Consider the following 23,499-nt stretch of genomic DNA (forward strand, 5'->3'; position numbering starts at 1 on the left):
CTTGTATGAGGTCATAAAGATTAGGCGATCCACCTTCTTTCTAGGCAATCAACAATGTAGGATTTTCACTTCTTTTGGTATTTTTGGTCATTCTTTCAAATATTCATCTTTGCCTTGTTATTTAGTCTTCAGAGCTACAAATAATCCAAATATCATTAGACTAGGACACAATTAGGCATTAAAAACACTAATTATTGAGCTAAATAAGCCTCAAATGAGTGTAAATCTATCACTCGATAACCTTCTTTCCTTTTCAAAATATTAAGGCATTAAACAAAACTTAATTAAATCTTTATCAATTGAGATGGATGTTTATGGGATTGGTATTGGCGTTGTTTTATCTCAGAAGGGTCACCCTTTTGTTTTCTTGAGTCAAAATCTATCCTCAAGTATGAAGGATACCTCAATATATATACCACAATGGGATGTTTGTAATCTACCAGGATGTGCAGAAATGGCGCCCATATTTATTAGGGCACAAATTCTCTATCATGACTGATCAACAATCTTTCAAATCCCTCTCAAACCAGGTCATTCAAACTCTTAAGTAACATTGATGATTATCCAAGTCGATTGGATATGACTTTGACATAATATATCACTTGAATTTGGCTTTTGATGCCCTCCGACGTGTCCCTTCCCTTCGATCTCTCACATTGGCGATAAAATTTTTCTTTAATTAATAAGTTTAACTAGCTGAACCAACGAGATTCTTAATTATTGGCTATTCAACAACAATGAAAGACATACCTTTCTAACTCTTCCTCATTACTCGTCTCAGGAAGAACTCTTGCTTTATTGTTATAGGTTTGTCATTCCACATATTTTTCTCTTCACTGAATGCTTCTGAAGGAATTTCATTTTTCCAAAATTGGGTGAAAGGTGGGAATATTTTGAGCTTTTCATCATTTATCCTCCAATTTCTTTGGTCTAGACATGTGTTCTTAGGTCAAAACTTTTATTTTAGAGTGTTAGGTTTGTCAAGAAATGAAGGACACTTCTTTCCAATCATCTGACATTCTGATGCCATAACCCGTGCTGCTGTTTTTTTAGGAAATCTCTATGGATGTTGTTGCATTTCTACCCCTTCTCATAGCCGAGCTGAAATCTTAGTGATTATGGATTCCCTACTGAAATACGAAAATTTTATAGCATTGTATCCACACTTCAATAATTTGAATATAACTCAAATATTTGTTCATAAATTTATTTGACTTCATGGCTTCACTATAGAGATTGTCTCTACCGCGATCCATTTTTCCTATTTGAATTTTGGGAAGAAGTGAATAAGCTACAAGGTACTAAGTTGGCTAAGAGTTTGGAATACCATGCACAATATGATGGATAAACAAAGGCATGTAACAAATGTTTAAAACAATACATACATTTCTATAATGTGGATTTGCCCACTACGTGGTTTAAACTACTGTGTTTGGGCATCATGTTTGAGCAATACTTCACGTTGTAAAGATTACTCCATTTAAAGTTCTATACGACAGACCACCTCCAACCATCTCTCGCGTTATGCTGGAAGGAACCTCTAATCAAGTTGTTGCTGAGTCATTACATCAAACAAATGGAACTTTTAATATTCCTAAAGTAGACCTTCACCAAGCTCTATTGTGTATGAATGCAATTGATGACAAAGGATGGAAAGATGTTTCATTTGTTGTGGGTGATTGGTTTTTTCCCTACACCTATATCGCCAACTTTCACTCAGTTTGCAGTAACAACAATCTCAGTAGGCGGTTCTTTGGACCCTTCAAAATTGTTCAAAATTGGATAAGTTGCGTACAAACTCAATCTTTTAAATACGTCCTAATTTTCACGTATCTATTCATCGTAAATGCATTAGCAAACTTGAACAATAAGTTAACCCCATCGATTTGATTAGTCCATCTGCTTCTATTGAACTTGTTCTTGGGGACGTCATGCAACATGACCCTATTATCAAGGATTGACATTAGTTATATCAATATCTATTCAAATGGCAAGGCTTGTCGGTCAATAATGTAGCATGATAGGATATGTATCTGATTCGGCATCGATTTACAAACTTGAACCTTGAGCAAAAAGTTTAGCTTCAAGGGGACGACAATGTTATGAACCTGGCGCATAGGCTGGATGTTCTGAGATGTAGCTCTAGACCCATTCACCATAAAAATCATTTGACGGACTTTGTGGTCCTAAAATACAACAGATAAGGGATAGATATTTCCAATTCTTATACAGGGACGAGTGTCAACACAACTGAAACAATATTCTCTAGTATATGTAGTAGTAGAGGTTGTACATACAATGTTATGTTTTATGCCAAGTCGTTTTTTATTTCTAGGAAGAGGGTTCTGGATCTTGGCTTGTTTATAGTTTCTTTTCTTTGTTTATATTTTAAGTTTCAGCTTTCTTGTAATTTTTGCTACAAGTTCCTATGAAATTAAAGAGTGGACACTTGCCAAAAATCTTTTTTTATTTAAGTTTACACCAGAAGTCATTAAGAGGTGTCACATATATGAGTCCATAAATCAGACTCATTTAAGGCTTTATTTTGATAGAAATAGTGTCCTCAACTGCTTATTTAGTCTCAAAATCTGATGAAATCTCTTAAATTTCAGGCATTTGAAGCTTTAGTGTAAGCATGAATATTTACGCGCAAAAGAGAAAAAAAGGCTGAAAAGTGTGCAAAAGCTGAAGCCTGAGCTTCGCCAAGTGCATTTGGCGAGTCGCTGAAGAGACGTACTTTGCCCTTTATTCTGAAACACGAAGCCCTCCACCGAACACTTTTGCGAAGCAATGCTTTAACTCCCAATGATCCAAAACACGAAGATGCTTAAGGCAACCACCAAACGACGATGGGACAGAAGAAAAGGGATTTACCGAGTCATTCGGTGATCGCAACTAAACTCGCTGAATGGTCCGCCACAACACTTAATCTAAAATCTACAAATACTAGTTGTAGGCGTGTCATTTTTGGGATCTGAACATTTCCTTAGTTTTTACCTGTATTATTTTTTTTGTATTTTCCTAATTTTGTATTTTCCTAAGTTTGGAGAGGATTTTGGGAGACTTGATGAAAATTCATCTTTCCCAAGTTGGAAGCGGGTTTTCTCCATTCTTCTTTTTTTGCTTAAATCAAGGTCTAATTTCTCATACCCATATGATTCACTATCATTTTAGGTGTTTTTTTGTTATTGCTTGATATGTGGTTAAAAAACTCCACTCTTAGGGTGTGATTTAGCAAATATGAGTTGATATTCTTGTTGGGTCTTGCTTGCTGATAGGTTAGATGTACTTTAATAGTTATTTCATTAAGTGGTTTTGGTTTAAATTAATGGATACAAACTCACCCATGTATTTTTGGCTTGCCCGAGAGGGAGGTCGTGAAACCAAGACCCTAGACTAATGGCATAAGGAGTGGGTCAACATGATGTTCAGCCTGAGAGGGTGAGCCCTAGTCCCATATTCGATCACTCAACTCGAGAGAGTGAGTGGGATAAAGCGGTTGGGCTTCATGAGACAAACGAGAGGATCACATTTGAAATGAGGTAAGTTGACCGAGAGGAAACTTATTTCTACCTAAATCTTAGCCTAGTCACAATTATCTTAAAAATATCCTATCGAAAGGATGTACCCAACTATTTATTTCAACTTGTACTGCGGTCACACCCCAAGAACTTCTTCTAATACTTGATTTTTCTCTAATTTTACTGCTTTTACTTTATTCGTGATAGACACCCAATCGATATTTAACACTTTTGTGTCATCGCCTAAATTTACAATGTTATTATTAGTAAATATTTTTAGCTATGACTAATTATAATGAAACTCTAATTAACTACATATTCTCGAAATCGCTCCCTTAGTACACGATCCCAACCCTTGGTTTGGTTACGAAACTATTGATGACAGTAGAAACTCATATCGTAGGTTAGTGTCATTTGTCACAATAAGCATCAAAATGGTGCCTCTGCCGTGGAGTGGTGTCAGGTGATAATGTAGTTAAAAAGAGTTTTCATTTTTTTGGTGTAGTTTACTAATTTTATTTGTTTGTTTTGTTTTTCATTTTTGTTTTTTTTGTATGCAAGTCCTTTAAGTATGGATGAAGGAGTGCGTGGCAAGTTGGTTGAGGCAGATCAAGAAGTCGAGGGTGACTTCAAGTTAAATGCGCTGATATCTCAACTAAATGACTTGACCACCGAAATATCTGAGGTGGAAAATGAGTGCAAACGCCAAGGGAGGTATCTCTCTCCTCATGAGCGGAAGAATTCTATAAAGATGAGAAAAATCACGTTGAGTATATGCTTTAAATCATTCTCTAAAAAATCACCAATCAAGATCGAGTGTTGGACGAAATGAGAGAGAATGTGAAGCGTTGACTCAATTAATTGGATCTCATTCTAGATCAATCCAGCACGTCAAATCACTCCTGATGTTTGTAGTGTCTTAGCAACATTGAAATGACAAATTGGGGTTTACCTAGTGATAATAGGTCTAACTCCGATCATAGGGAGTGAGGAAGTACCTATATTGTGTCACAACATTAAACAAGACGCTTCTTGGGAAGCAACCCAAGGACTTAAGTGTTTTTTAGGATTTTACTTTTATAAATAATGGTCTGTTGATGTTGTAGGATTAAATGAGGAAAGTGTGGAAATTTCAAGTTTGGCAAGCAGAAAATCCATTCAGCGTTTCGCCAAATAGGTAGGCGAGCCCAGCTAAATCCGTTGTTTGGTTCAATGTAAATGCATTTCAAAGCTTGTAAAACTCGGTGAACGCAAAAAGCAGCTCGATGCATCACCGACCTGTTCAACGATCTCGATGCAGACCGTTGACTTTATTCCCAAAATATTGATGATTTTGCAAAAATAGAGGGAAAATGTACACTCGCCATAGTCGGCGAGTGCAACTAACGTTGCCAAATGGACAAGAACTGAACGATTATATAAAGGTCAAAGGTCAAAATTTTGAATCTTTCATTTTCCCTCGTTTCCAATTCTTGAAATCATACCAAAGGTAATTTTTCTTAGATTTTTATCATAAGCTAGTATTTTAGTTGGTAATAAGTGCTTGTGTTTGGAATTCTTTGCTTCCTAGAATTACAAAAATCAATTTTACGATATTAAAGGTTAGTCTCTAAAACCCCGAATTAATTATTTTTGATAATTTTGAAATCTTTTAAAGGTTTAGTATTAGGATGACGTGTGATGGGACACTCTGATAGAATAGGTTTGCCCCAATCCATGCCTCTATCGATGCATTGACACTGAGAGTTACAGCTTGTGAGACAAGACATGGAAGACCATATGAGATACCAGCTATAAAAGTCGTCATCAGAGGCCTGCAACATGACGTAGATTATCTGAAGTTTGTCGACTTCAATGATTTGATGTGGATGGATGATGATGGAGGTTCCCCTGCGACCTTAAATATTCCTCCAACTATTAATGGGATTTACAGATGGGAGATGCAGTAGCCACAAATGCAGATGCACAGAATCGTTAGTGGCAGCATAGAAGTAGGAAACGAGAGATCACCAGGAGGAGCAGAGCATCTATGGAAATTTCTCGGATCTGCTAGGGACAGTTGTATAGTCGGCAACCTAGACATCGCCTGCTGAGACGCTCACAGCAACTCCCACAGGACCTGACACTACTGCTTTTGCTGAGAAGACTTCGCGCACTGATGCCAAAGCATATGCTACTTCTCAGAGTATTGATACCCCCACAGATAGAAAGTCTGTATAGACAGTATCCTTCTTCACTGTCACACCTCGAGAGTACACCCTAGAAGGTATGGTATTCTCATATTGCAACACGGCGTACTTGACCTCTCGAAGGTGTTGTACAAGACCTTTGACATTATTCATTGCATAACATGTATGAAAAGTAGTGATGAATTAAAACTTTTCACACGAAATAGTAATACATCATAACATCTTATATAGAAAAACATAAAAAAAAACTAAGTCTCAAAGTAGCCATCTTAGACATACGAATATATTGGGACACGATCCATACTTCAACATATAGAAAATATCTAAGTTTATTACAACACTGTCAATACGGAAATCTAAACATCATAATGTCCTCGAATCTAGTGAGGACATACCAACTCTTGCTTCAATGAACACTAATCCAAGATTCCACTTCGAGACTCCTCTCAAATGCCACCTACACCTTTAAAGATAGAAAAAATATATGGAATTAGTACATTAGAATGTACTAAGTACATCATAATGCATAAAATTATGATAAAGACATTCATCATATAAAACAAGCTCTTTTTGAGTAAAACTTTATAAAACAAGTATCTGAGATCACATTAAGTCAACATAAACACATATAAGCACATTCTACAATATAACATCAATATTACTTCAATTTACATTACCATGAGACCCTCCTACCAGAGGTGATTATAAGGCTTACTTGACTGAGTTATAAAGCGACCGCCCATACAATCCATTTACACACAGCAAAGTGATCCTTTAGATTACCTAATATAAGATTATTGCCGTTTCATTCATTTGACTCCCTTCCTAGAATTACTATAAGACTCACCTAAGACATAAAGAGAACGCCCATACACCCTCTCCAAGCCTACCTAAGCAATCCTTAAAGCTTCTCTAGTTAGGTACCTTTTTCATTAACATACTTTTACTTAAGTCATAATGTTTATTAAGTAATTTAGGAGACATTCAACACTTAAGGACATTCACATAATGGTCTTGGAGAAGACCTAGGGAACTCACATACTAACATCTTCAAAACCTAGTCGTCTAATGTGTAGATAGTGTCCCCTTCCACTACCTAAACTTCGTAGAACTTATACAACACTAGAATGTATCCCACATGATGAGAATAGGCAATAACCGACATAGACCATACTAGCTAGGCATGAAATCCAGAGTCTAACCTACTCCGATAGATGGTGTTCTACTTGCCTATGGTAGAACTAGGACACATCCCATGTAGGCACATGGTTAAGGAATATCAAGGGTTTCTTTGTACTCTAGTCTCCATCGTAACTAGATCTACTTCCCAAGCATATTCTCTCGATGCTTGTCACACCCTGAGAGCACACCCTAGAAGATATGACATTCTCGGAGCGCGACATGGTGTACTTGACCTCTTGGAGGTCTTGTACAAGCCCTTTGACATCATTCATTGCATACATGTATAAAAAGTAGTGCGGAATTAAAAATTTTCACAAAAAATATCTTAAAACATCTTTCATATTAAAATCATAGGAAAAATACTAAGCCTCAATATATGCCAACAGTAGACTCAAGAATACTTGGGACACGGCCCATACAATACGAATATAGAAATACTTAGTCTATTACAATACTTTGAATAAAAGAAGTCTAGACATAGTTATGTCCTCGCTTCAAGTGAGGACATACTTCAACTTTGCTTGAAAGAATCTAGATTCAAAGCTTTTCTTCAAGACACTTCTCACCTTCCACCTAAACTTTTAGATATAACAAAATGTATGGAATTAGTACAATGCATGTACTAAGTATGGCGTAATGCATAAAATCATGAGAACAGACATTTATGAGAAATATGCTCTTTTTGATTAAAACATCATATCAAAAGTATAAGAACCACATTTAAGCACCAAACATTACCATTAGAACACATTACAAATTATATTCAATTTATTAGAACATTACAGTAAACCTACAGTAAGCTTACAGTGATTCACTGTAAGTTTACCCATAATTCACATTTCACAATATCTCATCACTAACTCATACAAAACATATAATCATGAGATTATCCTATCAAAGGTCATTCTAAGGCTTAGTTGAGTGAGTTATGAAGCAACCACCCATACAATCCCTTCACACACACCTAATAGATCCTTTAGACTACCTAAGATAAGATCATTCTGACTTCACATAATGTCATAGATATAGTCTGACATTCTCCTCCCAAAGGTTATAAAATGACTTACTTAAGTAAATCAAGAAAAGAACTCCCATACCCCCTCTCAAGATTACCTAAATAATCTTTAAGACTACCTAAGTTTAGATCATGTCTACTTTTTCAATCTACTTTCCCTATCTAGAGTCATTCTTAAGACTTCCCTAGGTAAGACATGAAAAGACCATTCCTATGCCCCCTTCACACCTTAACTAGGTAACCCGTGAACTACTCTTCGCAAATACTTACTCATTAACATGCTTTCCAACTTAAGTCATTATCTTCATTAGTTCACTTAAGAGACATTCAACACATAAGGACATTCAACTAATGGTCTTGGAGAAGAACTAGGGACTCACTCACTAACATCTTTAAAGCTTAATCGTGCAAGGTCTAGATAGCGTCCCATACCACCACCTAAACTTCATAGAACTTCTCCAACACTAGTAGATATCCCATATGATGAGAACATGAAATAACCTACATAGAACATGGTAGCTAAGCATGGAATCCGGCGTCAACCCTACTCCGATAAAGGGTGTTCTACTTGTCAATGGTAAAACTAGGACACAACCCATGTAGACACATGGTTAAGGAATATGAAGGATTTCTTTGTACTCTAGCATCATCCTTAACTAGATCTACTTCCCAATCCATACTCACTCGGTGCTAGCCTTTGTTCTCATAAAGTTATTCAATAAAGAAGTACATGAAGAGGTTCCATATCTAGTTCACAACCCAATCACATTACACCTTACCAATGAGGGTCCACTAAGGCTACCTACAATGGTCAAGAGGATAGCCCAATGAATTTCCAAAGATGATTTCATGCTGTTCAAGCCAATCAACCCTAATTCCACCATTCACACAAGAAAGATACCATTACGACTTTCAACTTCAAGGATATCATAACCTTCTAACTAGGTTGAAGGTTCCACATAAAGACATTCTTAACAATGTTCAAAATCACAGGTCAATCACACATACAAGACTAAGAAGCTTTAGCATAGTAAGTCAAGAACTCATATTCACATTGTGCATGTATCAAGTAAAGGACATAAGTTTACCAAAACACGACACACACATACTCCATATATAGCATATCATTCAAGAAGCACTTAATGTCATCTATAGGTCACCCTACTCACTATTACATAATCATCAATCTGAGTATCACAAGTATCATATAATCTTATCAAGAACATCATACTTAAACATTAAGTAATACACCTAATGACTACACTATAGTCTACTAAACACACATCATCAACTAGAAGGACTCATGTTTTGAATCCACATAAGTCATCTAGACATTCATAATAATTACATATTTAAGTTATAACATGATAAGACCATAATACACAAAGTAATAGTCGACAAGGCCACATTGATTCACAATTCATAAAGTAATGCTGACAAGGCCACATTAATCACAAGTATAATACATAAGCACCGCCACCATAAGTGTACCATACCAAACATCATTATCAACTAAGAACTATACTACAAAATATAGAGAAAGTTAGGTCAACATACTATTATTCCAACCTTATCACTCCAATCCATAGTCAACTAAACCAACACAATACTCAAAGGCCCTTACCAATGACCATGATCACCAGCTCAATCCAATAATTACAACATACAATAAATAAAAGATAATACAACATGAATTTATGAATTTAGGGCAGCCAACTAACAATTCTAGCATGATTTATTCATAATTCAATAGCCCTAATTAAACTACACAAGAATTCAATAGCATTTAGACATAATCAAATCACCCACAAAGTAGTCAAATCTAGGGTTACACGAATTACATGGGTTCATATAGTTATTAGGTTTAAATCATCAAATTAACATCAATTTAATCAATATACAATGATTCAAAACGTTTTAAGCAAGAACCCATGGCTAGATTACAAAATTGGACAATTTCATCTTTGAAAGACTTTGGAAATCACTTTGAAGATTGGATCCTTGAAGAAAAGAAATTAAAGTATGAAGTACCATACCTTGATTAGAAGTAACCCACGAAATTTGGTTGAAAACCTTGAGAAATTCGTCCTCTTCCTTAAAGCTTGAGGTTTCAAAAATGGAGGAATTTCTAGAGAGAGAACTTTTGGGTTTTGATTTGGGGTCTGGAAATAATGAGTTAAAGGAATGTTTTAAGAATTGAAACTATTTATATTAATGATATAACCCTTTTAAAATCAACCCCAATTAATACAAAGTCGAATAGAATGAATTTGGAAATCAAATTTTGGACAACCCGCCCAGGGACCGCGGCCACCTTCAATGTCCGTGAAGGTGTTTCACGGTCCCTTTGATGGTCCGTGGTCCTTGGGGTAGTTAATTCCTTGATTTTATAAGACCCCAAGACGATAAGGAAGGTCCAAGACCATCTTCCCGGACCGTGGTCCACTCCACTGGCCGTGAAGTGGTCCGTGAACATTGAGGCAGTAAGTTGCCAACTTGGGACAACTTTTGCCCAGTTGGGTCCTCCTCAAGGACCGTTTGGTAGTTCCTTGGGGAGTTTTGCCCAGATGTTTCCAACACAAATACCCTTATACACATTTTAATAACTCCTCACATCAATTTCAACCAAAACGAACACGTAAAACATGCCAAAACACACTAAGACATACAGACACGCTTTAAGACAAAACTTTCAAACGTCTTGGACGTTCTTGAACATTTAACCTCTAAACATTAAACAGTACTTCTTAACATCATTTTAAATCATTTTTGAACTTCCAAACATCAAGAAACAAGTGTTAGTCTCTAGTTTCACCTAAATTGTTTTAGAGGTGTTACAGTGCTAGCCTTTGTTCTCATAGAGTAATTCAATAAAGGAGCATATGAGGAGGTACCATATATTGTTCATAACCAAATCATAATACACCTTACCAAGGAGGGTCCACTAGGGATGCTTACAATGAGTATTAAGATAGCTCAATGACTTTCCTAAGGATGATTTCATGTTGTTCCAGCCAACCAAACCTAAGTCCACTATTCAAAGAAGAAGGATACCATTACGACTTTTAACTTCAAGGATCTCATAACCTTCTTTCCAAAAGGTTCCACATAAATCACCTTCTTTGCTATATTCAAGGTCATATTACATTCATACATATATATTCATGACAAAGGGTGCTCTAGCCTACTAAGTCAAGGATTCATCTTCACATTCTCTATGTATCAAGTAAGGGACATATGTCTACCTAAACAAGACACACTTCATTATCATCTTATCACACGTACAATATCAATCATGTAGCACATAGGGTAAACTAATTATACTTTCAAGTCACCCTACACACTTCTATAAAATCATAAATATAACTCATCATAATGATCATATAGTCAACTAACAAGATTCACACTCAACATCAAGTATACACATACAAGGCATCTTTATAGCCTATCATGATCACTTATCATCAACTAGAAGAACACACACTTTGACTTCACATATACACATAATTCATCAAGACCATTAAAATATTCACATATTCAAGTTATAACATGATAGTATCACAATTCATAAAGTAACGCCGACGAGGCCACATTGTTTCACAATTCATAAAGTAATGTCGATGATGCTACATTATCCACAAGTATGGCGTATAAGCACCGCACCATAAGTGGAACATACCAAACATTATCATAATTTAAGACCTATACTACAGAATATAGAGAAGGCCAGGTCAACATACCACCATTCCAATCTCACAACTCCAATCCATAGCCAATTCAACCAACTCAATACACCAACGCCCTTATCAATAATCATGATCACCAATTCAATCAAATAATCACAATATACAATGAATTCAAGACAATACAATATGAATTTATCAATTTAGAAAAACCTACTTACAATTCTAACATAATTCTTTCATAATTCAACAGCCCTATTCAAACTACACAAGAATTCAATAGTATAGAGACATGATCAAATAACCTATGAAATAGTCAAAACTAGGATTGCATGGTTTGCATGGGTTAATAGAATCATAAAATTAACATCAATTCAATCATAATACAATGATTCAAAACGTTTTATGCAAGAACCAATGACTAGATTATAATTTAGAAGTTCATCTTTTGAGAAAGTCTTGGGAAAACCACTTTGAAAATTGGCTCCTTGAAGAAAAGAGATTCAAGGATGAAAACCATACCTTAATTGATGCTAAGCTACGAAATTGAATGAAAATTGATGGAGAAACCAAGCTTCAAGATCCAATCTCCCTTCAAGCTTCAATGGTGTTGAAGAGAGTTCTTCTTTGTATTTGGGGTTTTGATTTTGAATAATGACTTGGTTAGGGGTTCTAGACTTATGGAACTACTTAAAATACAAAAAATACCCTTAAGAAACCGCCCACACTATTTTTAAGAAGCTAGGTGAAATACCTAAAATTCCCAAGGCTTGGCCAAGACCTTGTAGAAAATTCTACAGGTGTCAATCAACGGCCTCAAGCTACGGCCCGTAGACCCACCTATGGATCGGCCTGCTGGTTCGTGGTTCGGATCAGAGGCTTTCCATTTAGGAGCACAAGCTCCCCACACTAAGTTTCCACCCACGCCCTCAATCGACGGGGCATCAACTGACCCTTTGGGCATCGATTGCCTCCATTGTTTGAGACCTTTTTAGACATTTTTGCTCCCAAGTTGGGTCTTCCTCAAAGACCCTTTAATTGGTCCTTTGGAAGTTTTTCCCGGATGTTTAAAATCCAAATATACTCGTACACATGTTAGGAACCCTTCACATCCATTTCAACTAAAACGAACACATAAAACATGCAAAGACAGACCTAAACGTACAAGCACGTCTCAAGGCATATCTTTTGAACGGCATGGACGTTTGACCTCCAAACATCACCAAAATTTAGACACTGCCTATAAACATCATTATAAACCATTTTAAGACTTTAGAACCTCATGACACACGTGTTACGCTCTAGTTTCACCTAAGTCATTTTAGATGTGTTGGATTCACCTCTCTCTGTCTTACTTTGATTTTACTTTTGGATACTATTACTTGCATTTGAGGACAAAAGCACTTTATTTGTGGTGAGGTGATCCACATTTTGTGTTGATATTTGTGTTTTTGTGTACAATTGGATCGTCTATTTTAAAATTGCATTTACATTGCTTTTGTGATTATTTGAGCTTATGGCTCCTTTATGTTTTTAAACTGTGAAACAATTTTGACCCTTCTAAAAAGTTTCATTTTTTAAAAATTTTCGCCACCGCTTGTGTTGAAAGTGGCTATTCTTGTACAAATTTAAGTCTCCCTTTCGGTCAATACCGATGAATTAAGTAGTGCGACCAATCGAACAAACATGAATGTACGACTACAATGAGACTAAATGAAGTTACATAGACATTATGTGAACTCGTTGCATCTCATTGTGATTATCCATGTATCAAACTGATCTCTCTTTTTACGATAGTTGTACACTAGCGAAAGTGTGTAGTTTTGTGAAACTCTTTTCAACACCCCTTGAGCCTAACCCTTCTTTGGAAAAAAAATTGTGAAAACCTAGACCTTTATTCAACCACCACCTATAATCCTCATGAATTTTGATTGAATGAATAGCCAACTTAGGGGTGTAGTGAAAAGAAAAATGAGAAGTCAAGAAGTGCAAGAAAAGTCTCTTTGAACCATGGTATTGCAAGAAATGGAAAGCCTCCACATAAAAAAAAAGGGAAAGAAAAAATAAAAGAAAAAACAATGAAAAAAATGTTATGGAATAAAAGTCCAAAAAAAATTTGAGTTTCTAAGCAATCCATGGAGATAAATAATAGGATGATTTAGAAGAACTGAAGAGAAAATTGATAAAAGAAGGTGAAGAAAAGGAAGTGTTGAAATCTCCACAGTTCATTAGGATTTTTAGTCACTATGTCTAAATGATCATACATTTGCACTCAGCCTTATTAAAAGCTTTAGAAAGACCTTTTTGATTTTGAGTAAGTCAAAATGAAGTTGATTAGAAAATAAGGACAAACCTATGGGTGAAAGCATGCATTGTTCCTCTTTTTGAGTGTGAGCGTTGCATCTGATTCCTGTTCTTAAATTGATTAACCAATGTGAGTGAATATGAAATCATTCTTTGTGTGAGGGCATTTTAGATATTGTTATTGAACTTGAACTTGCATTAGTAGCAAGTATTGTGAGAATGAGAATCTTTGGTAATTGTGTATCACGACTTGAAATTTTTAGTACACAATTGATCTTTGAATGAGTATTTTCACTCTTGTTGTGTATGTTCATGATTAAGTCTTGTGTAGCATTGTTTTAGACATCCTATTTGAACTGGTGAATTTGAGTTTTACTTGAGGACAAGCAAAAGTTTAACTTGGGGGTGTTGATGAGTCCATAAGTTGGACTCATTTAGGGCTTTATATTGATAGAAATAGACTCCTCAAATGCTTATTCAGTCTCAATATCTAATAAAAACTATATAGTTTTAGATATTTCAAGTTTTAGTGCAAGCATGAACACTTGTGCAAAACGGAACAAAAGGCTGAAAAGAACGCAAAAGCTGAAGCCTGAGCTTCGCCAAGTACATTTGGCGAGTCGCCAAAGGTACATACTTCTCCCTTTGTTCCAACATGTGAATCCCTGAGGGAAGTGGATCAAAAGGGCGATGAAAGGAGCAGTGGACACTTCGCCGAACAGTTTCGTGAAGCAATGCTATACCGCCCAATGATCCAGTTAATGAAGATGTTGAAGTCAAACACAAAACGATGATGAGACAGAAGGGTGATTCGTCGAGTCATTCGGCGATTGCGACTAACCTCACCGAATGGTCCATCACAACACTTAATTTTAAAGCTATAAATACTCACTATAGGTGTTATGTTTGGGGATCTGAATATTTCCTTAGTTTTGACCTTAGAATATTATTTTCTTTGTATTTTCTCTACAGTTTGGAGAGAGTTTTGAGAGACTTGAAGAAAGAAGATTTTCATGTTCCCCAAGTTGGAAGTGGATCTTCTTCATTTCTCTTCCTTTGCTTAAAGCAAGGTCTAATCTTAGAACCCATATGATTTCATTATCATTTTATGTGTATTTTGTTAGGTGTGATTTAGCAAATATGAGTTAATATTCTTGTTGAATCTTGCTTGCTGATAGGTTAGATGTATTTTATAGTGATTTCACCAAGTGATTGTGGTTTAACTCAATGGGTTTGTAGTTGCAAATACAAACTTATCCATGTGTTTTCGATTAGCCCGAGAGGGTGAGCCCTAGTATGATATCCTTACACTCAGCTCGAGAGAGTAAGTGTGGTAAGACGTAGGCTAGCCTTCATGTAGCAAATGAGTGTCCGAGCGAAATGCATTTGAAACGGGGTAAGTTTCCCAAGAGGGAACTCATTTCCATCTAAAGTTTAGCCTAGTCACCATTATCTTGCGAATTTCCTATAGAAAGCATGTACCCAACTATTTATCTCAACTTATATTGCGGTCACACTCAATAACTTCTGTCAATACTTGATTTTCCCTAATTTTTACTGCTTTTACTTTACGTGTCACAAACCCCCAATCGATATTTGACACTTTTGTGTCACCCCCAAATTTACATGCTTTTATTCGCTAATATTATTAGTTACGACTAATTAGAATGAAATTTTAATTAACTACATGTTCTTTGAATCGCTCTCTTGGACACGACTGCAAACCTTGATTGGATTATTAAACTATCGATGAACGTAGACACTCATACCGTAGATTTATGCTATTAGTCACATAAGCATCACACATCTTATCTATGTTTCTCCCGTTTAGTATATTAGATATATATTCACCTTTACGTAATAATCACAATAATAACTTAAATGTGTATTCAACTCTTCGAGATAAGTTCACCATGAATTCTATGCCCTTTTCCCATTTTGTTAACTTATGACAAATTTAGACAAAAATGTTAAATATACATTTAAGAGGTCACTTGGGGTAAGGATAATATCAAATAACATTGAGATTAAATTATAGTGGCAGTTAGATTGTTGTCTGGTTGTCAAATATGAAATAACTTATTCTGAGATTAATAATTGTTATCAAGTTATTCCGTCCCTTAAATGGTATAGTAATTCCAAAAAAATTAATCTCGGGAAAAAATAGGCGAGTGACAAAGTATCCCTTTAAATGCTATTCACACCTCACTTCTTACATTCATGTATATTTACATTATATTTTATAACAATTTTAATAGAATTCATGTATACAACTCTTTATTTTTATGATGATTCTTTATATTTTTCTATTAAAAAAAACATTATATAAATATAAATTGTATCTATGAATTTATTTGACTAATTGTTATGTTTGTTTATATTTTGATTTTTCATAAATCTTATTTTTTTACTTTAACAAACTTAAGATGGAAGTTCTATTTTATGCTAAATAAGAACGATAATTTAATTTTTAAATCCATACGATACCATCATGAGAAATGAACATACGAAAATACTTAAGCTAAATAAGATGAAATCAAAATTTTATTGCTAAAAATAAAAAACTAAAGCTTGCAAAGACAGTACAATTTTTTTTTAAAAAATAAAGTGAAAGAATATTTTTGTAAACGAAAAATATGATTTTAAAATTTCAATAAACTAGCGAATAAGATGACTAATCTCATCAATATTAATTGTTTTATCATAACTTAGTATTAAAATGAAACGAGCCCTAAAGCTATTATTTTGAACCTAGGGGACCATTTAGTTTTCTAAATTGTATTTCAGCTCTCTCCTTATCTCCCAATTTTCCAGGCGGAACTGTGTCAATGCAAATACTGGTAATTCTCTTGTTTAATCTTTTACTTTTTGATTTTGGAATTTTTGGATGAATGTATGTAATGTAGGACAAAATAAAGATGCAAAGAAAAGAATCAGATGAACGGCCGCCTGAGCTACCAATTTCTTGGGTTGAAATATCCAATTCAATTTCTCGTCAATACCAATTTCAGCCTGATGGTAAGCTATCGGTAAGTTCTCCTTATTTATTTTTTTTTGGCTAAAGATTTCCTCAATTTTATCCTCAATCCGTCGTTTTAGTGTACTACACATACTCCTTTACAGTTTGCATTACATTGATTGTAGTACGTGTTACTTGTTTGGCCAAGTTAATGGGATATAAAAGTGCTTATTTTAGAGAGTTGAGGTGTTTTACCTGGCTTTTAGGAATAAAACAAGCGCTTTTGAGTACAAGCAGTTGTTTAGCTTTTCCGCCGAAACACCTTTGGGAACTTAACCAAGAACGAATTAATGCTCTTACACACCTATTTCAAAATTTGACCATAAGGGAAAGCAGTTAATGGGATTGGGTTGGACTTGAGAGAGAAAAGTTTGGAAATTGAACTTTTTTCTTGTTCATCAGGTACCAAGTAAATTATTGTTACCATTCTCCTGGAAAAAGAAGTTACCAGGTTAAATTAAACTACCAGTTAATTAAAAACAATTGCACTCTGAAGAACTATTTTTTGATGACCTGCACTCTGAAAAGAACTATCAAGTTTAGAAGTTGAAAATTCTGTAAATGAGGATGTTGCGATGGATGTGTGGATAAACTAGGATAAATATGATTAGAAATGAATATGTTTGGGGCAAGGTGAGTAAGTTCATGCGGACAGTGAGACTGTGATGGTTCGAGCATGTGAAAAGAATTGACACAAATGCTGAGTGCGGAGGTATGAGAGATTGACTATGGATAATTTTAGGAGAGATAGAGGTAGGCCGAAGAAGTATAGAGAAGAGGTAATTAGACAGGACATTTTTCTATTTTAGCTTATCAAGAAGATGAGGAGTTTATGGAGGACATGAATTAGGATAGCATGTTAATAGGTAGTAAAGTGTTGTATAGTTTATCTTTCAAACTATTAGCCTTAGTATTACTGCTTTAGTTTCTATTTGTTGTTTCTTCTAATTTGTTTATCATATTATTTTGTTGTAGTTTCTGTTCATAATGTTTTCTCATGCTTTTTTAGTATTTTGTCATGGCTCCTTCACCGTTGTTATTTCTTTTTTTTTTCAAACTTCTTTGAATTGTTTTTTCTTGAGCCGGGGCTCTATTGGAAACAAGCATCTGCCTCCAAGGTAGGCATAAGGTTTGTGTACCCTCTACCTTCGCCAGTTCCCACTCTACCCCCGCCAGTTTCCATTCTGTGGGATTACACTTGGTGTGTTGTCATCTAATTGTGCTGCTCCCTAAACTTCAAGTATACCGCGTATATCCTGTTCTCACCTTTATGACCAGTTGTGACAGTTGTAGTTCAATAATATAGGTAATACCTTGTACAAAAGTATTGACAAATAATAAAATTGTTAATTACCAACAAAAGATGTAGGTAATACCTTCATATATGTTTGAATCGCCCAATAATTTCGTGCTTTGGCATTAACTTCTGTTTTAGAGTTTTGTTTCCCCCTGCCATTTCTCTAGCTGGCAGTCATTTTCTTGAGAGTTTGCAAACATCTTTAGCATATAAGCGGTATATTTAATATCCAAGTGAATGTTATTCTATACTACTGTTAATTTCCGTTGATGCTTACACGTTTCACTGCATGTAGTATATACATTCTCATGTAGAGACTCTGTACTACGTTTTCCTTGTCATGTTAATACATCAAAAGTTCTTTCACTTGCTTCTCAAATAGGGATTTATTACGATGCACTATGTTTTCCATGTCATGTTAATATATCAAAAGTACATTGCTTGTTTTCCAAACAGAGACTTACTTCTATGACTCTTTACAGGTCAAGATGGTTGATGACTCAAGACCAGCTGCACAGAGAGTGATGGAATCCTTTCTGAATAAATTTTTCCCATCTGGCTATCCATATAGGTGTGAATTTCTTGTGAATCATTTCCCAACAGTTTTAATTGGTCACAAGCTTCTTGAATATGTTATGTAAATATCTGCTCTTGATTGTTTCTGCAGTGTGAATGAGGGGTATATGAGATACACACAATTTCGAGCTCTACAACACTTTACAAGTGCATCATTATCGGTTTTGTCGACTCAGGTCTTCTAACTATGAAGCATCTCTCTGCCTGCTAAACTTTATTTGACTTCATAAAACTTTTAAGAGTAAAGAATCTTCAACAAGACCATACACACATTACATTGATATATGTATTCTTGGTTGACATAGGATTTTGTTCTTAATGCCTAAATACATGATAAATCTGTTAAAATGATGATACTTCTGCATATTTCTTCTTTGCAGTCACTACTATTTGCTGCAGGCTTGCGTCCTACCCCTGCTCAGGCAACTGCAGTGAGCTGGGTAAGCCTATTGTCTAGTAGACAGAATAAACAAACGACTTCTTAAGTATCATCTCCAGTCCCCTTTCTTTCCGAATGGAACTATTTTATGAATGTTTAGTTTATTTACAGATATTGAGAGATGGTATGCAGCATGTCGGAAAGCTCATATGTAGCAACTTAGGTGCAAGGATGGATTCTGAGCCTAAACGTTGGAGAATTTTAGGTTTATTCAATGTTGCTGAAGCACTGTCCTATGCTATGATTCTTCTTTAGTTCTTTATAAGAGTTGTTACTGCATAATTTATTTGTTTAATTGTAGAGTAGGTTTCAAAAATACAAACTTTCTATGCTGCAGCTGATGTTCTGTATGACTTTGGGACTGGTTTAGAAGTTATGTCTCCTTTATGCCCGCATTTATTTCTTGAAGTTGCTGGCCTTGGCAATTTTGCAAAGGTAAGTTTCCTCTGATGACTAATTTTAGAGGTTCACTGAGTATTTTGAGAAATCTATAGACTTACGAATGACACTGATTCAATGTTGTTTGAAGTATGTATTTCTTGTTGCCCACTCTATTCCTCTGAAGACATGATTTTCCATTTTTTTGTTCCCAAAGCCTCCCGTTTTTCCCTATCTAATAAAATAGCTTTCTTTGCAGCTTTTGTTTTTCTTTTCATTTTGCAGGAGAAAATACAAGAAAGGCAGATATGTTGAGGAATTTAATTTTATTTACACCTTACACCATCAGTACCCTATATACTTGAAGTATAACATAATTGTAATATCACTAAAGAGGAAATTGGTATTTTCAGAAATCTGGGTACAAATTTTTAAACTACCAAAAGAGGGATTGTTAATGAGTCACTCTAAGTTTCTGTCTCTTTTATGATAATTTCCCTTGAGGGAGTGATTTGTGATTTCTCCTTTTGGAGCATTAGTGGACATTCAATTGTTCTTTCTGTGAAATATATACTGTTAAGTCCAATTGCATGAAAATTTGGTATATTAGCTAAATCTTCAGGACGCGATCTGTGAGAAATTTGTGGTCAGCAATGTTAATGAAGTTATTTTCCTTTGGAGTTATCAGGGAATGGCAGTTGTTGCAGCTAGAGCAACACGATTGCCTATATATTCTTCATTTGCCAAAGAAGGCAATCTTAGTGATCTGTTTGCTAAAGGTGAGGCTATTTCCACTCTTTTTAATGTTCTCGGGCTTGGAGCAGGAATTCACTTAGCATCCACTATTTGTTCATCAATGCAGGGAAAGGTACTATTTTATTTATATTCAAGATATTATTGTACATTTTTCCTTTTCTGATTCAATCCATTTGTAGTGCTTCCAAATCATTTTTGAGCTAGGAAATCAAACTTTTATGCTACTATAAAATCCGGTATGCATAACCTGATCAATAAAATAAAATAAACTATGCAGAGAAGTCGGTCTTACATCAGCGTAAAGTATACCTTGTTCTGTTGATGTATGTTTCTCTCTGTCGCTAGATAAATTTATTTTCATTTGGTGTGCTTATAAACCTTAAGCTGGTAAAAGTACAAGAAAATCATGTATCCCAAGATGTCCAGAATATTCTTCACTTGGAAGAAGTCACAGGCATTCTTGGTATATTTGTTTTCCACGCCTAAACAGATGGGTTAACTGAAATAAAAGGAACTCCTGTTCCATGGGTCCTCAGCTTCTACTCCCTTGTTGAGCTCACTTTTTATAAAACATGTTAATAAGACCATGTGGACTTTTGGTCCAATATTTTGTAGAGAACCCAAGGAAGTTGCTTCTCATTTGGATAAACATGCCTGTTTGCAGAGTTGAATTTGTTTTTGTTCCAGTAGATTATAGGGTCCTTTGTGATTCTGGTAATATTGAATACCTGCAGTTGGTTGTTGCACCGTTCCTGTCTGTTATACACATTTACAGTGTCTGTGAAGAAATGCGAGCTGCTCCTGTGAACACATTAAATCCTCAGAGAACTGCAATGATCGTGGCTGATTTTGTGAAGGTACATATCCAATGTTGCAAAGATGAGTTACATCAATTCTTCACATCACAATTAACTAAGTTTTTCTGCTATAATATTTTAGACTGGAAGAATCTCAAGTCCTGCTGACTTAAGATATCGAGAAGATCTCTTGTTTCCCGGAAGGTTGATAGAGGATGCTGGAAAGGTTAAGGTGGGAAGGTCCCTGCATGAAGTAGTTAGGCCTTCAAAGCTGAAAAAATTTAAAGAAGCATTTCCAGAAGAGAAATTCCTTTTGAATCATGGAAGTAGATGGACTGATATGATACTGGAGCACAATGCAACCGGTGAAGATGCATTGAGGGGTTGGCTGGTTGCTGCTTATGCTTCGGATATGGAACGATTGGTTCATGAACCAAGTGCAAATATCTTGCAAGAGGCTTATGATAAAATGAATTTCACATTCTCTCCATTTTTAGCTGAGTTGCAAGCAAAAGGGTGGCATACAGATCGATTTCTTGATGGTACTGGAAATCGCTTTGCGTTTTAGGTTTGTAGGATCTCAAATTCTTTGTACTTTGTTACGCTTTCCTAGTTATTAGAATACATGTAGTAGTGGGACAAAAACCTTTCATCCTCAAACGGTGGAATTTGAGAATAGCAACTGCATTTACTGCGCCACCAATATATGTTACTTCATTTTGTTTCAGTTTATGTGCCATAGAATGAATTAAGAGGTCACCAAAGGTTTTATATGACTTGAAAATATTTGAAGTTGTTAAAAGTTATATGTTACTCTATTTATTCCAATTTATGTCGCACATTTTTTAAGATAATTTTGAAAAGATATACTTATTTGATCACCAAAAAGTTTCTAGAGAGAAGATAGTTGTGGGTTTACACCATAATGACTTGCGCTAAACTTAAAGAGTTGTGGGCTTGCCAAAATGCAGACTTGCAGTTGAAGTAGAACTAGAACTAGACACAACAGCTGGTCATAAGACACTTCTATTTATCTCTCTAACGGACGCACACCATGGCATCAGCATTCAAAACATCCAACAGGGATGATGATGGGTCCAAAAATGTTAAAAATAGTTAATAGCTGGATAATTTCAGTAGTATCCACATTAATTTCTAGAGTAGTAAGGTAAAATTCCAAAGCAAGTTGAAAAATCATATATTAATTCCGCATGAAAAAACAGTCGTAACAAATCTGCAGTAGCAGCAAAGCCAAGGAACCACATCCCATAGTGAACCCTGATTACTCCTCCCACATCTGCGATATTTGAGTAATCCCATCAGTATTTAGCATATAATGATGAGGCTGAGGTGGGTTCCATTCAACGTATAAGGGTGAAATTTAGCAGCTGGTTTGGTTGATGTTCAAAAATGTACTTAATCCATAGACTATGCAAGGAATTTTTTTTTGTGCCCCTGAATGATGTTTGAGGCTGCAGAACAGTAGGAGCCATACTGCTGGATCATGATTAAAGTTAGCAATATTTTGAATAATTTCCACTAGTCATAGTGCAGTCTTAGAACAAGTCGTGTGCATCACACATTATACAAATTAGAGAAAAAAATGGTACAACCAATATGATTTAGCTGGAATGAAGTTGGTAATCTTCCATAATTCATGAGCAAATTAAGAAAGTATTTTGAGCTTAGGTAGTTCTCCAAATACAAGACAAGGTATCAAGTAGAGAAAGATAGCAGGACCTAATAGAAGTTGAAATGGTGGAGCTTTTTACGTGTACAAGTGGTTCCCCAGTAGAAGTTGCGCTGATAGTGTCCCAACTTCTGGGCTATGTTGGCAGGGATTTTCATGAACTCCATAATATGATTTGGTAGAGTAATTAAGGTTGAGCGAATGACTGTTGCCCGACCCGCTCTCAATAAGAATCGGCCAGCCAATAATGTGAGGCTTGAAATTTTCTAGCAGGGGAAAATCAGCCTTGGTAGGTCTGCTGGTGAAAATAGGAAAGCCCAAGTATTTTCTGAAACGAGTTCCTTCAGAGATATTAAAGGAGTTAAGAACTACAGTTTTGCACTCAACGGTAACATTTCTAGAGATTTTTAAAAAACAAGATAAATTGCTCCTTTGGCCTGCTAGTTGACTAAACTGAGTCAGAGTGGGTGTATCGAATCTTATGAGGTCCTATCTATTTTTGGACATAAAATGATAACATCTGCAAAAAATAAATGTGAAGGTGGGGGACCTCTGGGGGCAAGAGTGATGGGGGTCCAGTAAAGCCGATCCACTTGCGAGCAAATACGACGAGATAGTATCTCCATACAGGGGATAAAAATATATAAAGAAAG

At 35.5% G+C, this 23,499-nt stretch overlaps 1 protein-coding gene across 4 annotated transcripts; it reads left to right on the plus strand.

Moving 5' to 3' along the window:
- The first annotated feature begins 16,618 nt into the window (after positions 1 to 16,618).
- Positions 16,619 to 21,883, plus strand: LOC107020578 (protein root UVB sensitive 2, chloroplastic). 4 transcript variants are annotated; one of them, XM_015220998.2, is made up of 10 exons: positions 16,619 to 16,734; positions 16,801 to 16,923; positions 18,693 to 18,781; positions 18,878 to 18,962; positions 19,167 to 19,226; positions 19,337 to 19,430; positions 19,563 to 19,660; positions 20,292 to 20,471; positions 21,094 to 21,216; positions 21,299 to 21,883. In XM_015220998.2, exons 1-10 carry the CDS (start codon positions 16,723 to 16,725, stop codon positions 21,722 to 21,724), a joined length of 1,290 nt encoding a protein of 429 aa, XP_015076484.1. In that variant the 5' UTR covers positions 16,619 to 16,722; the 3' UTR covers positions 21,725 to 21,883. The 4 variants fall into 4 exon arrangements, with proteins under 4 accessions (XP_015076484.1, XP_015076486.1, XP_015076485.1 ...); XM_015221000.2 differs by having other exon boundaries at positions 16,801 to 16,912; XM_015220999.2 differs by having other exon boundaries at positions 16,813 to 16,923.
- The last annotated feature ends 1,616 nt before the right edge of the window (positions 21,884 to 23,499 follow it).

The sequence above is a fragment of the Solanum pennellii genome, chromosome 5 (genome assembly GCF_001406875.1).
Source record: "Solanum pennellii chromosome 5, SPENNV200".
NCBI classification, from domain to species: Eukaryota; Viridiplantae; Streptophyta; class Magnoliopsida; order Solanales; family Solanaceae; genus Solanum; species Solanum pennellii.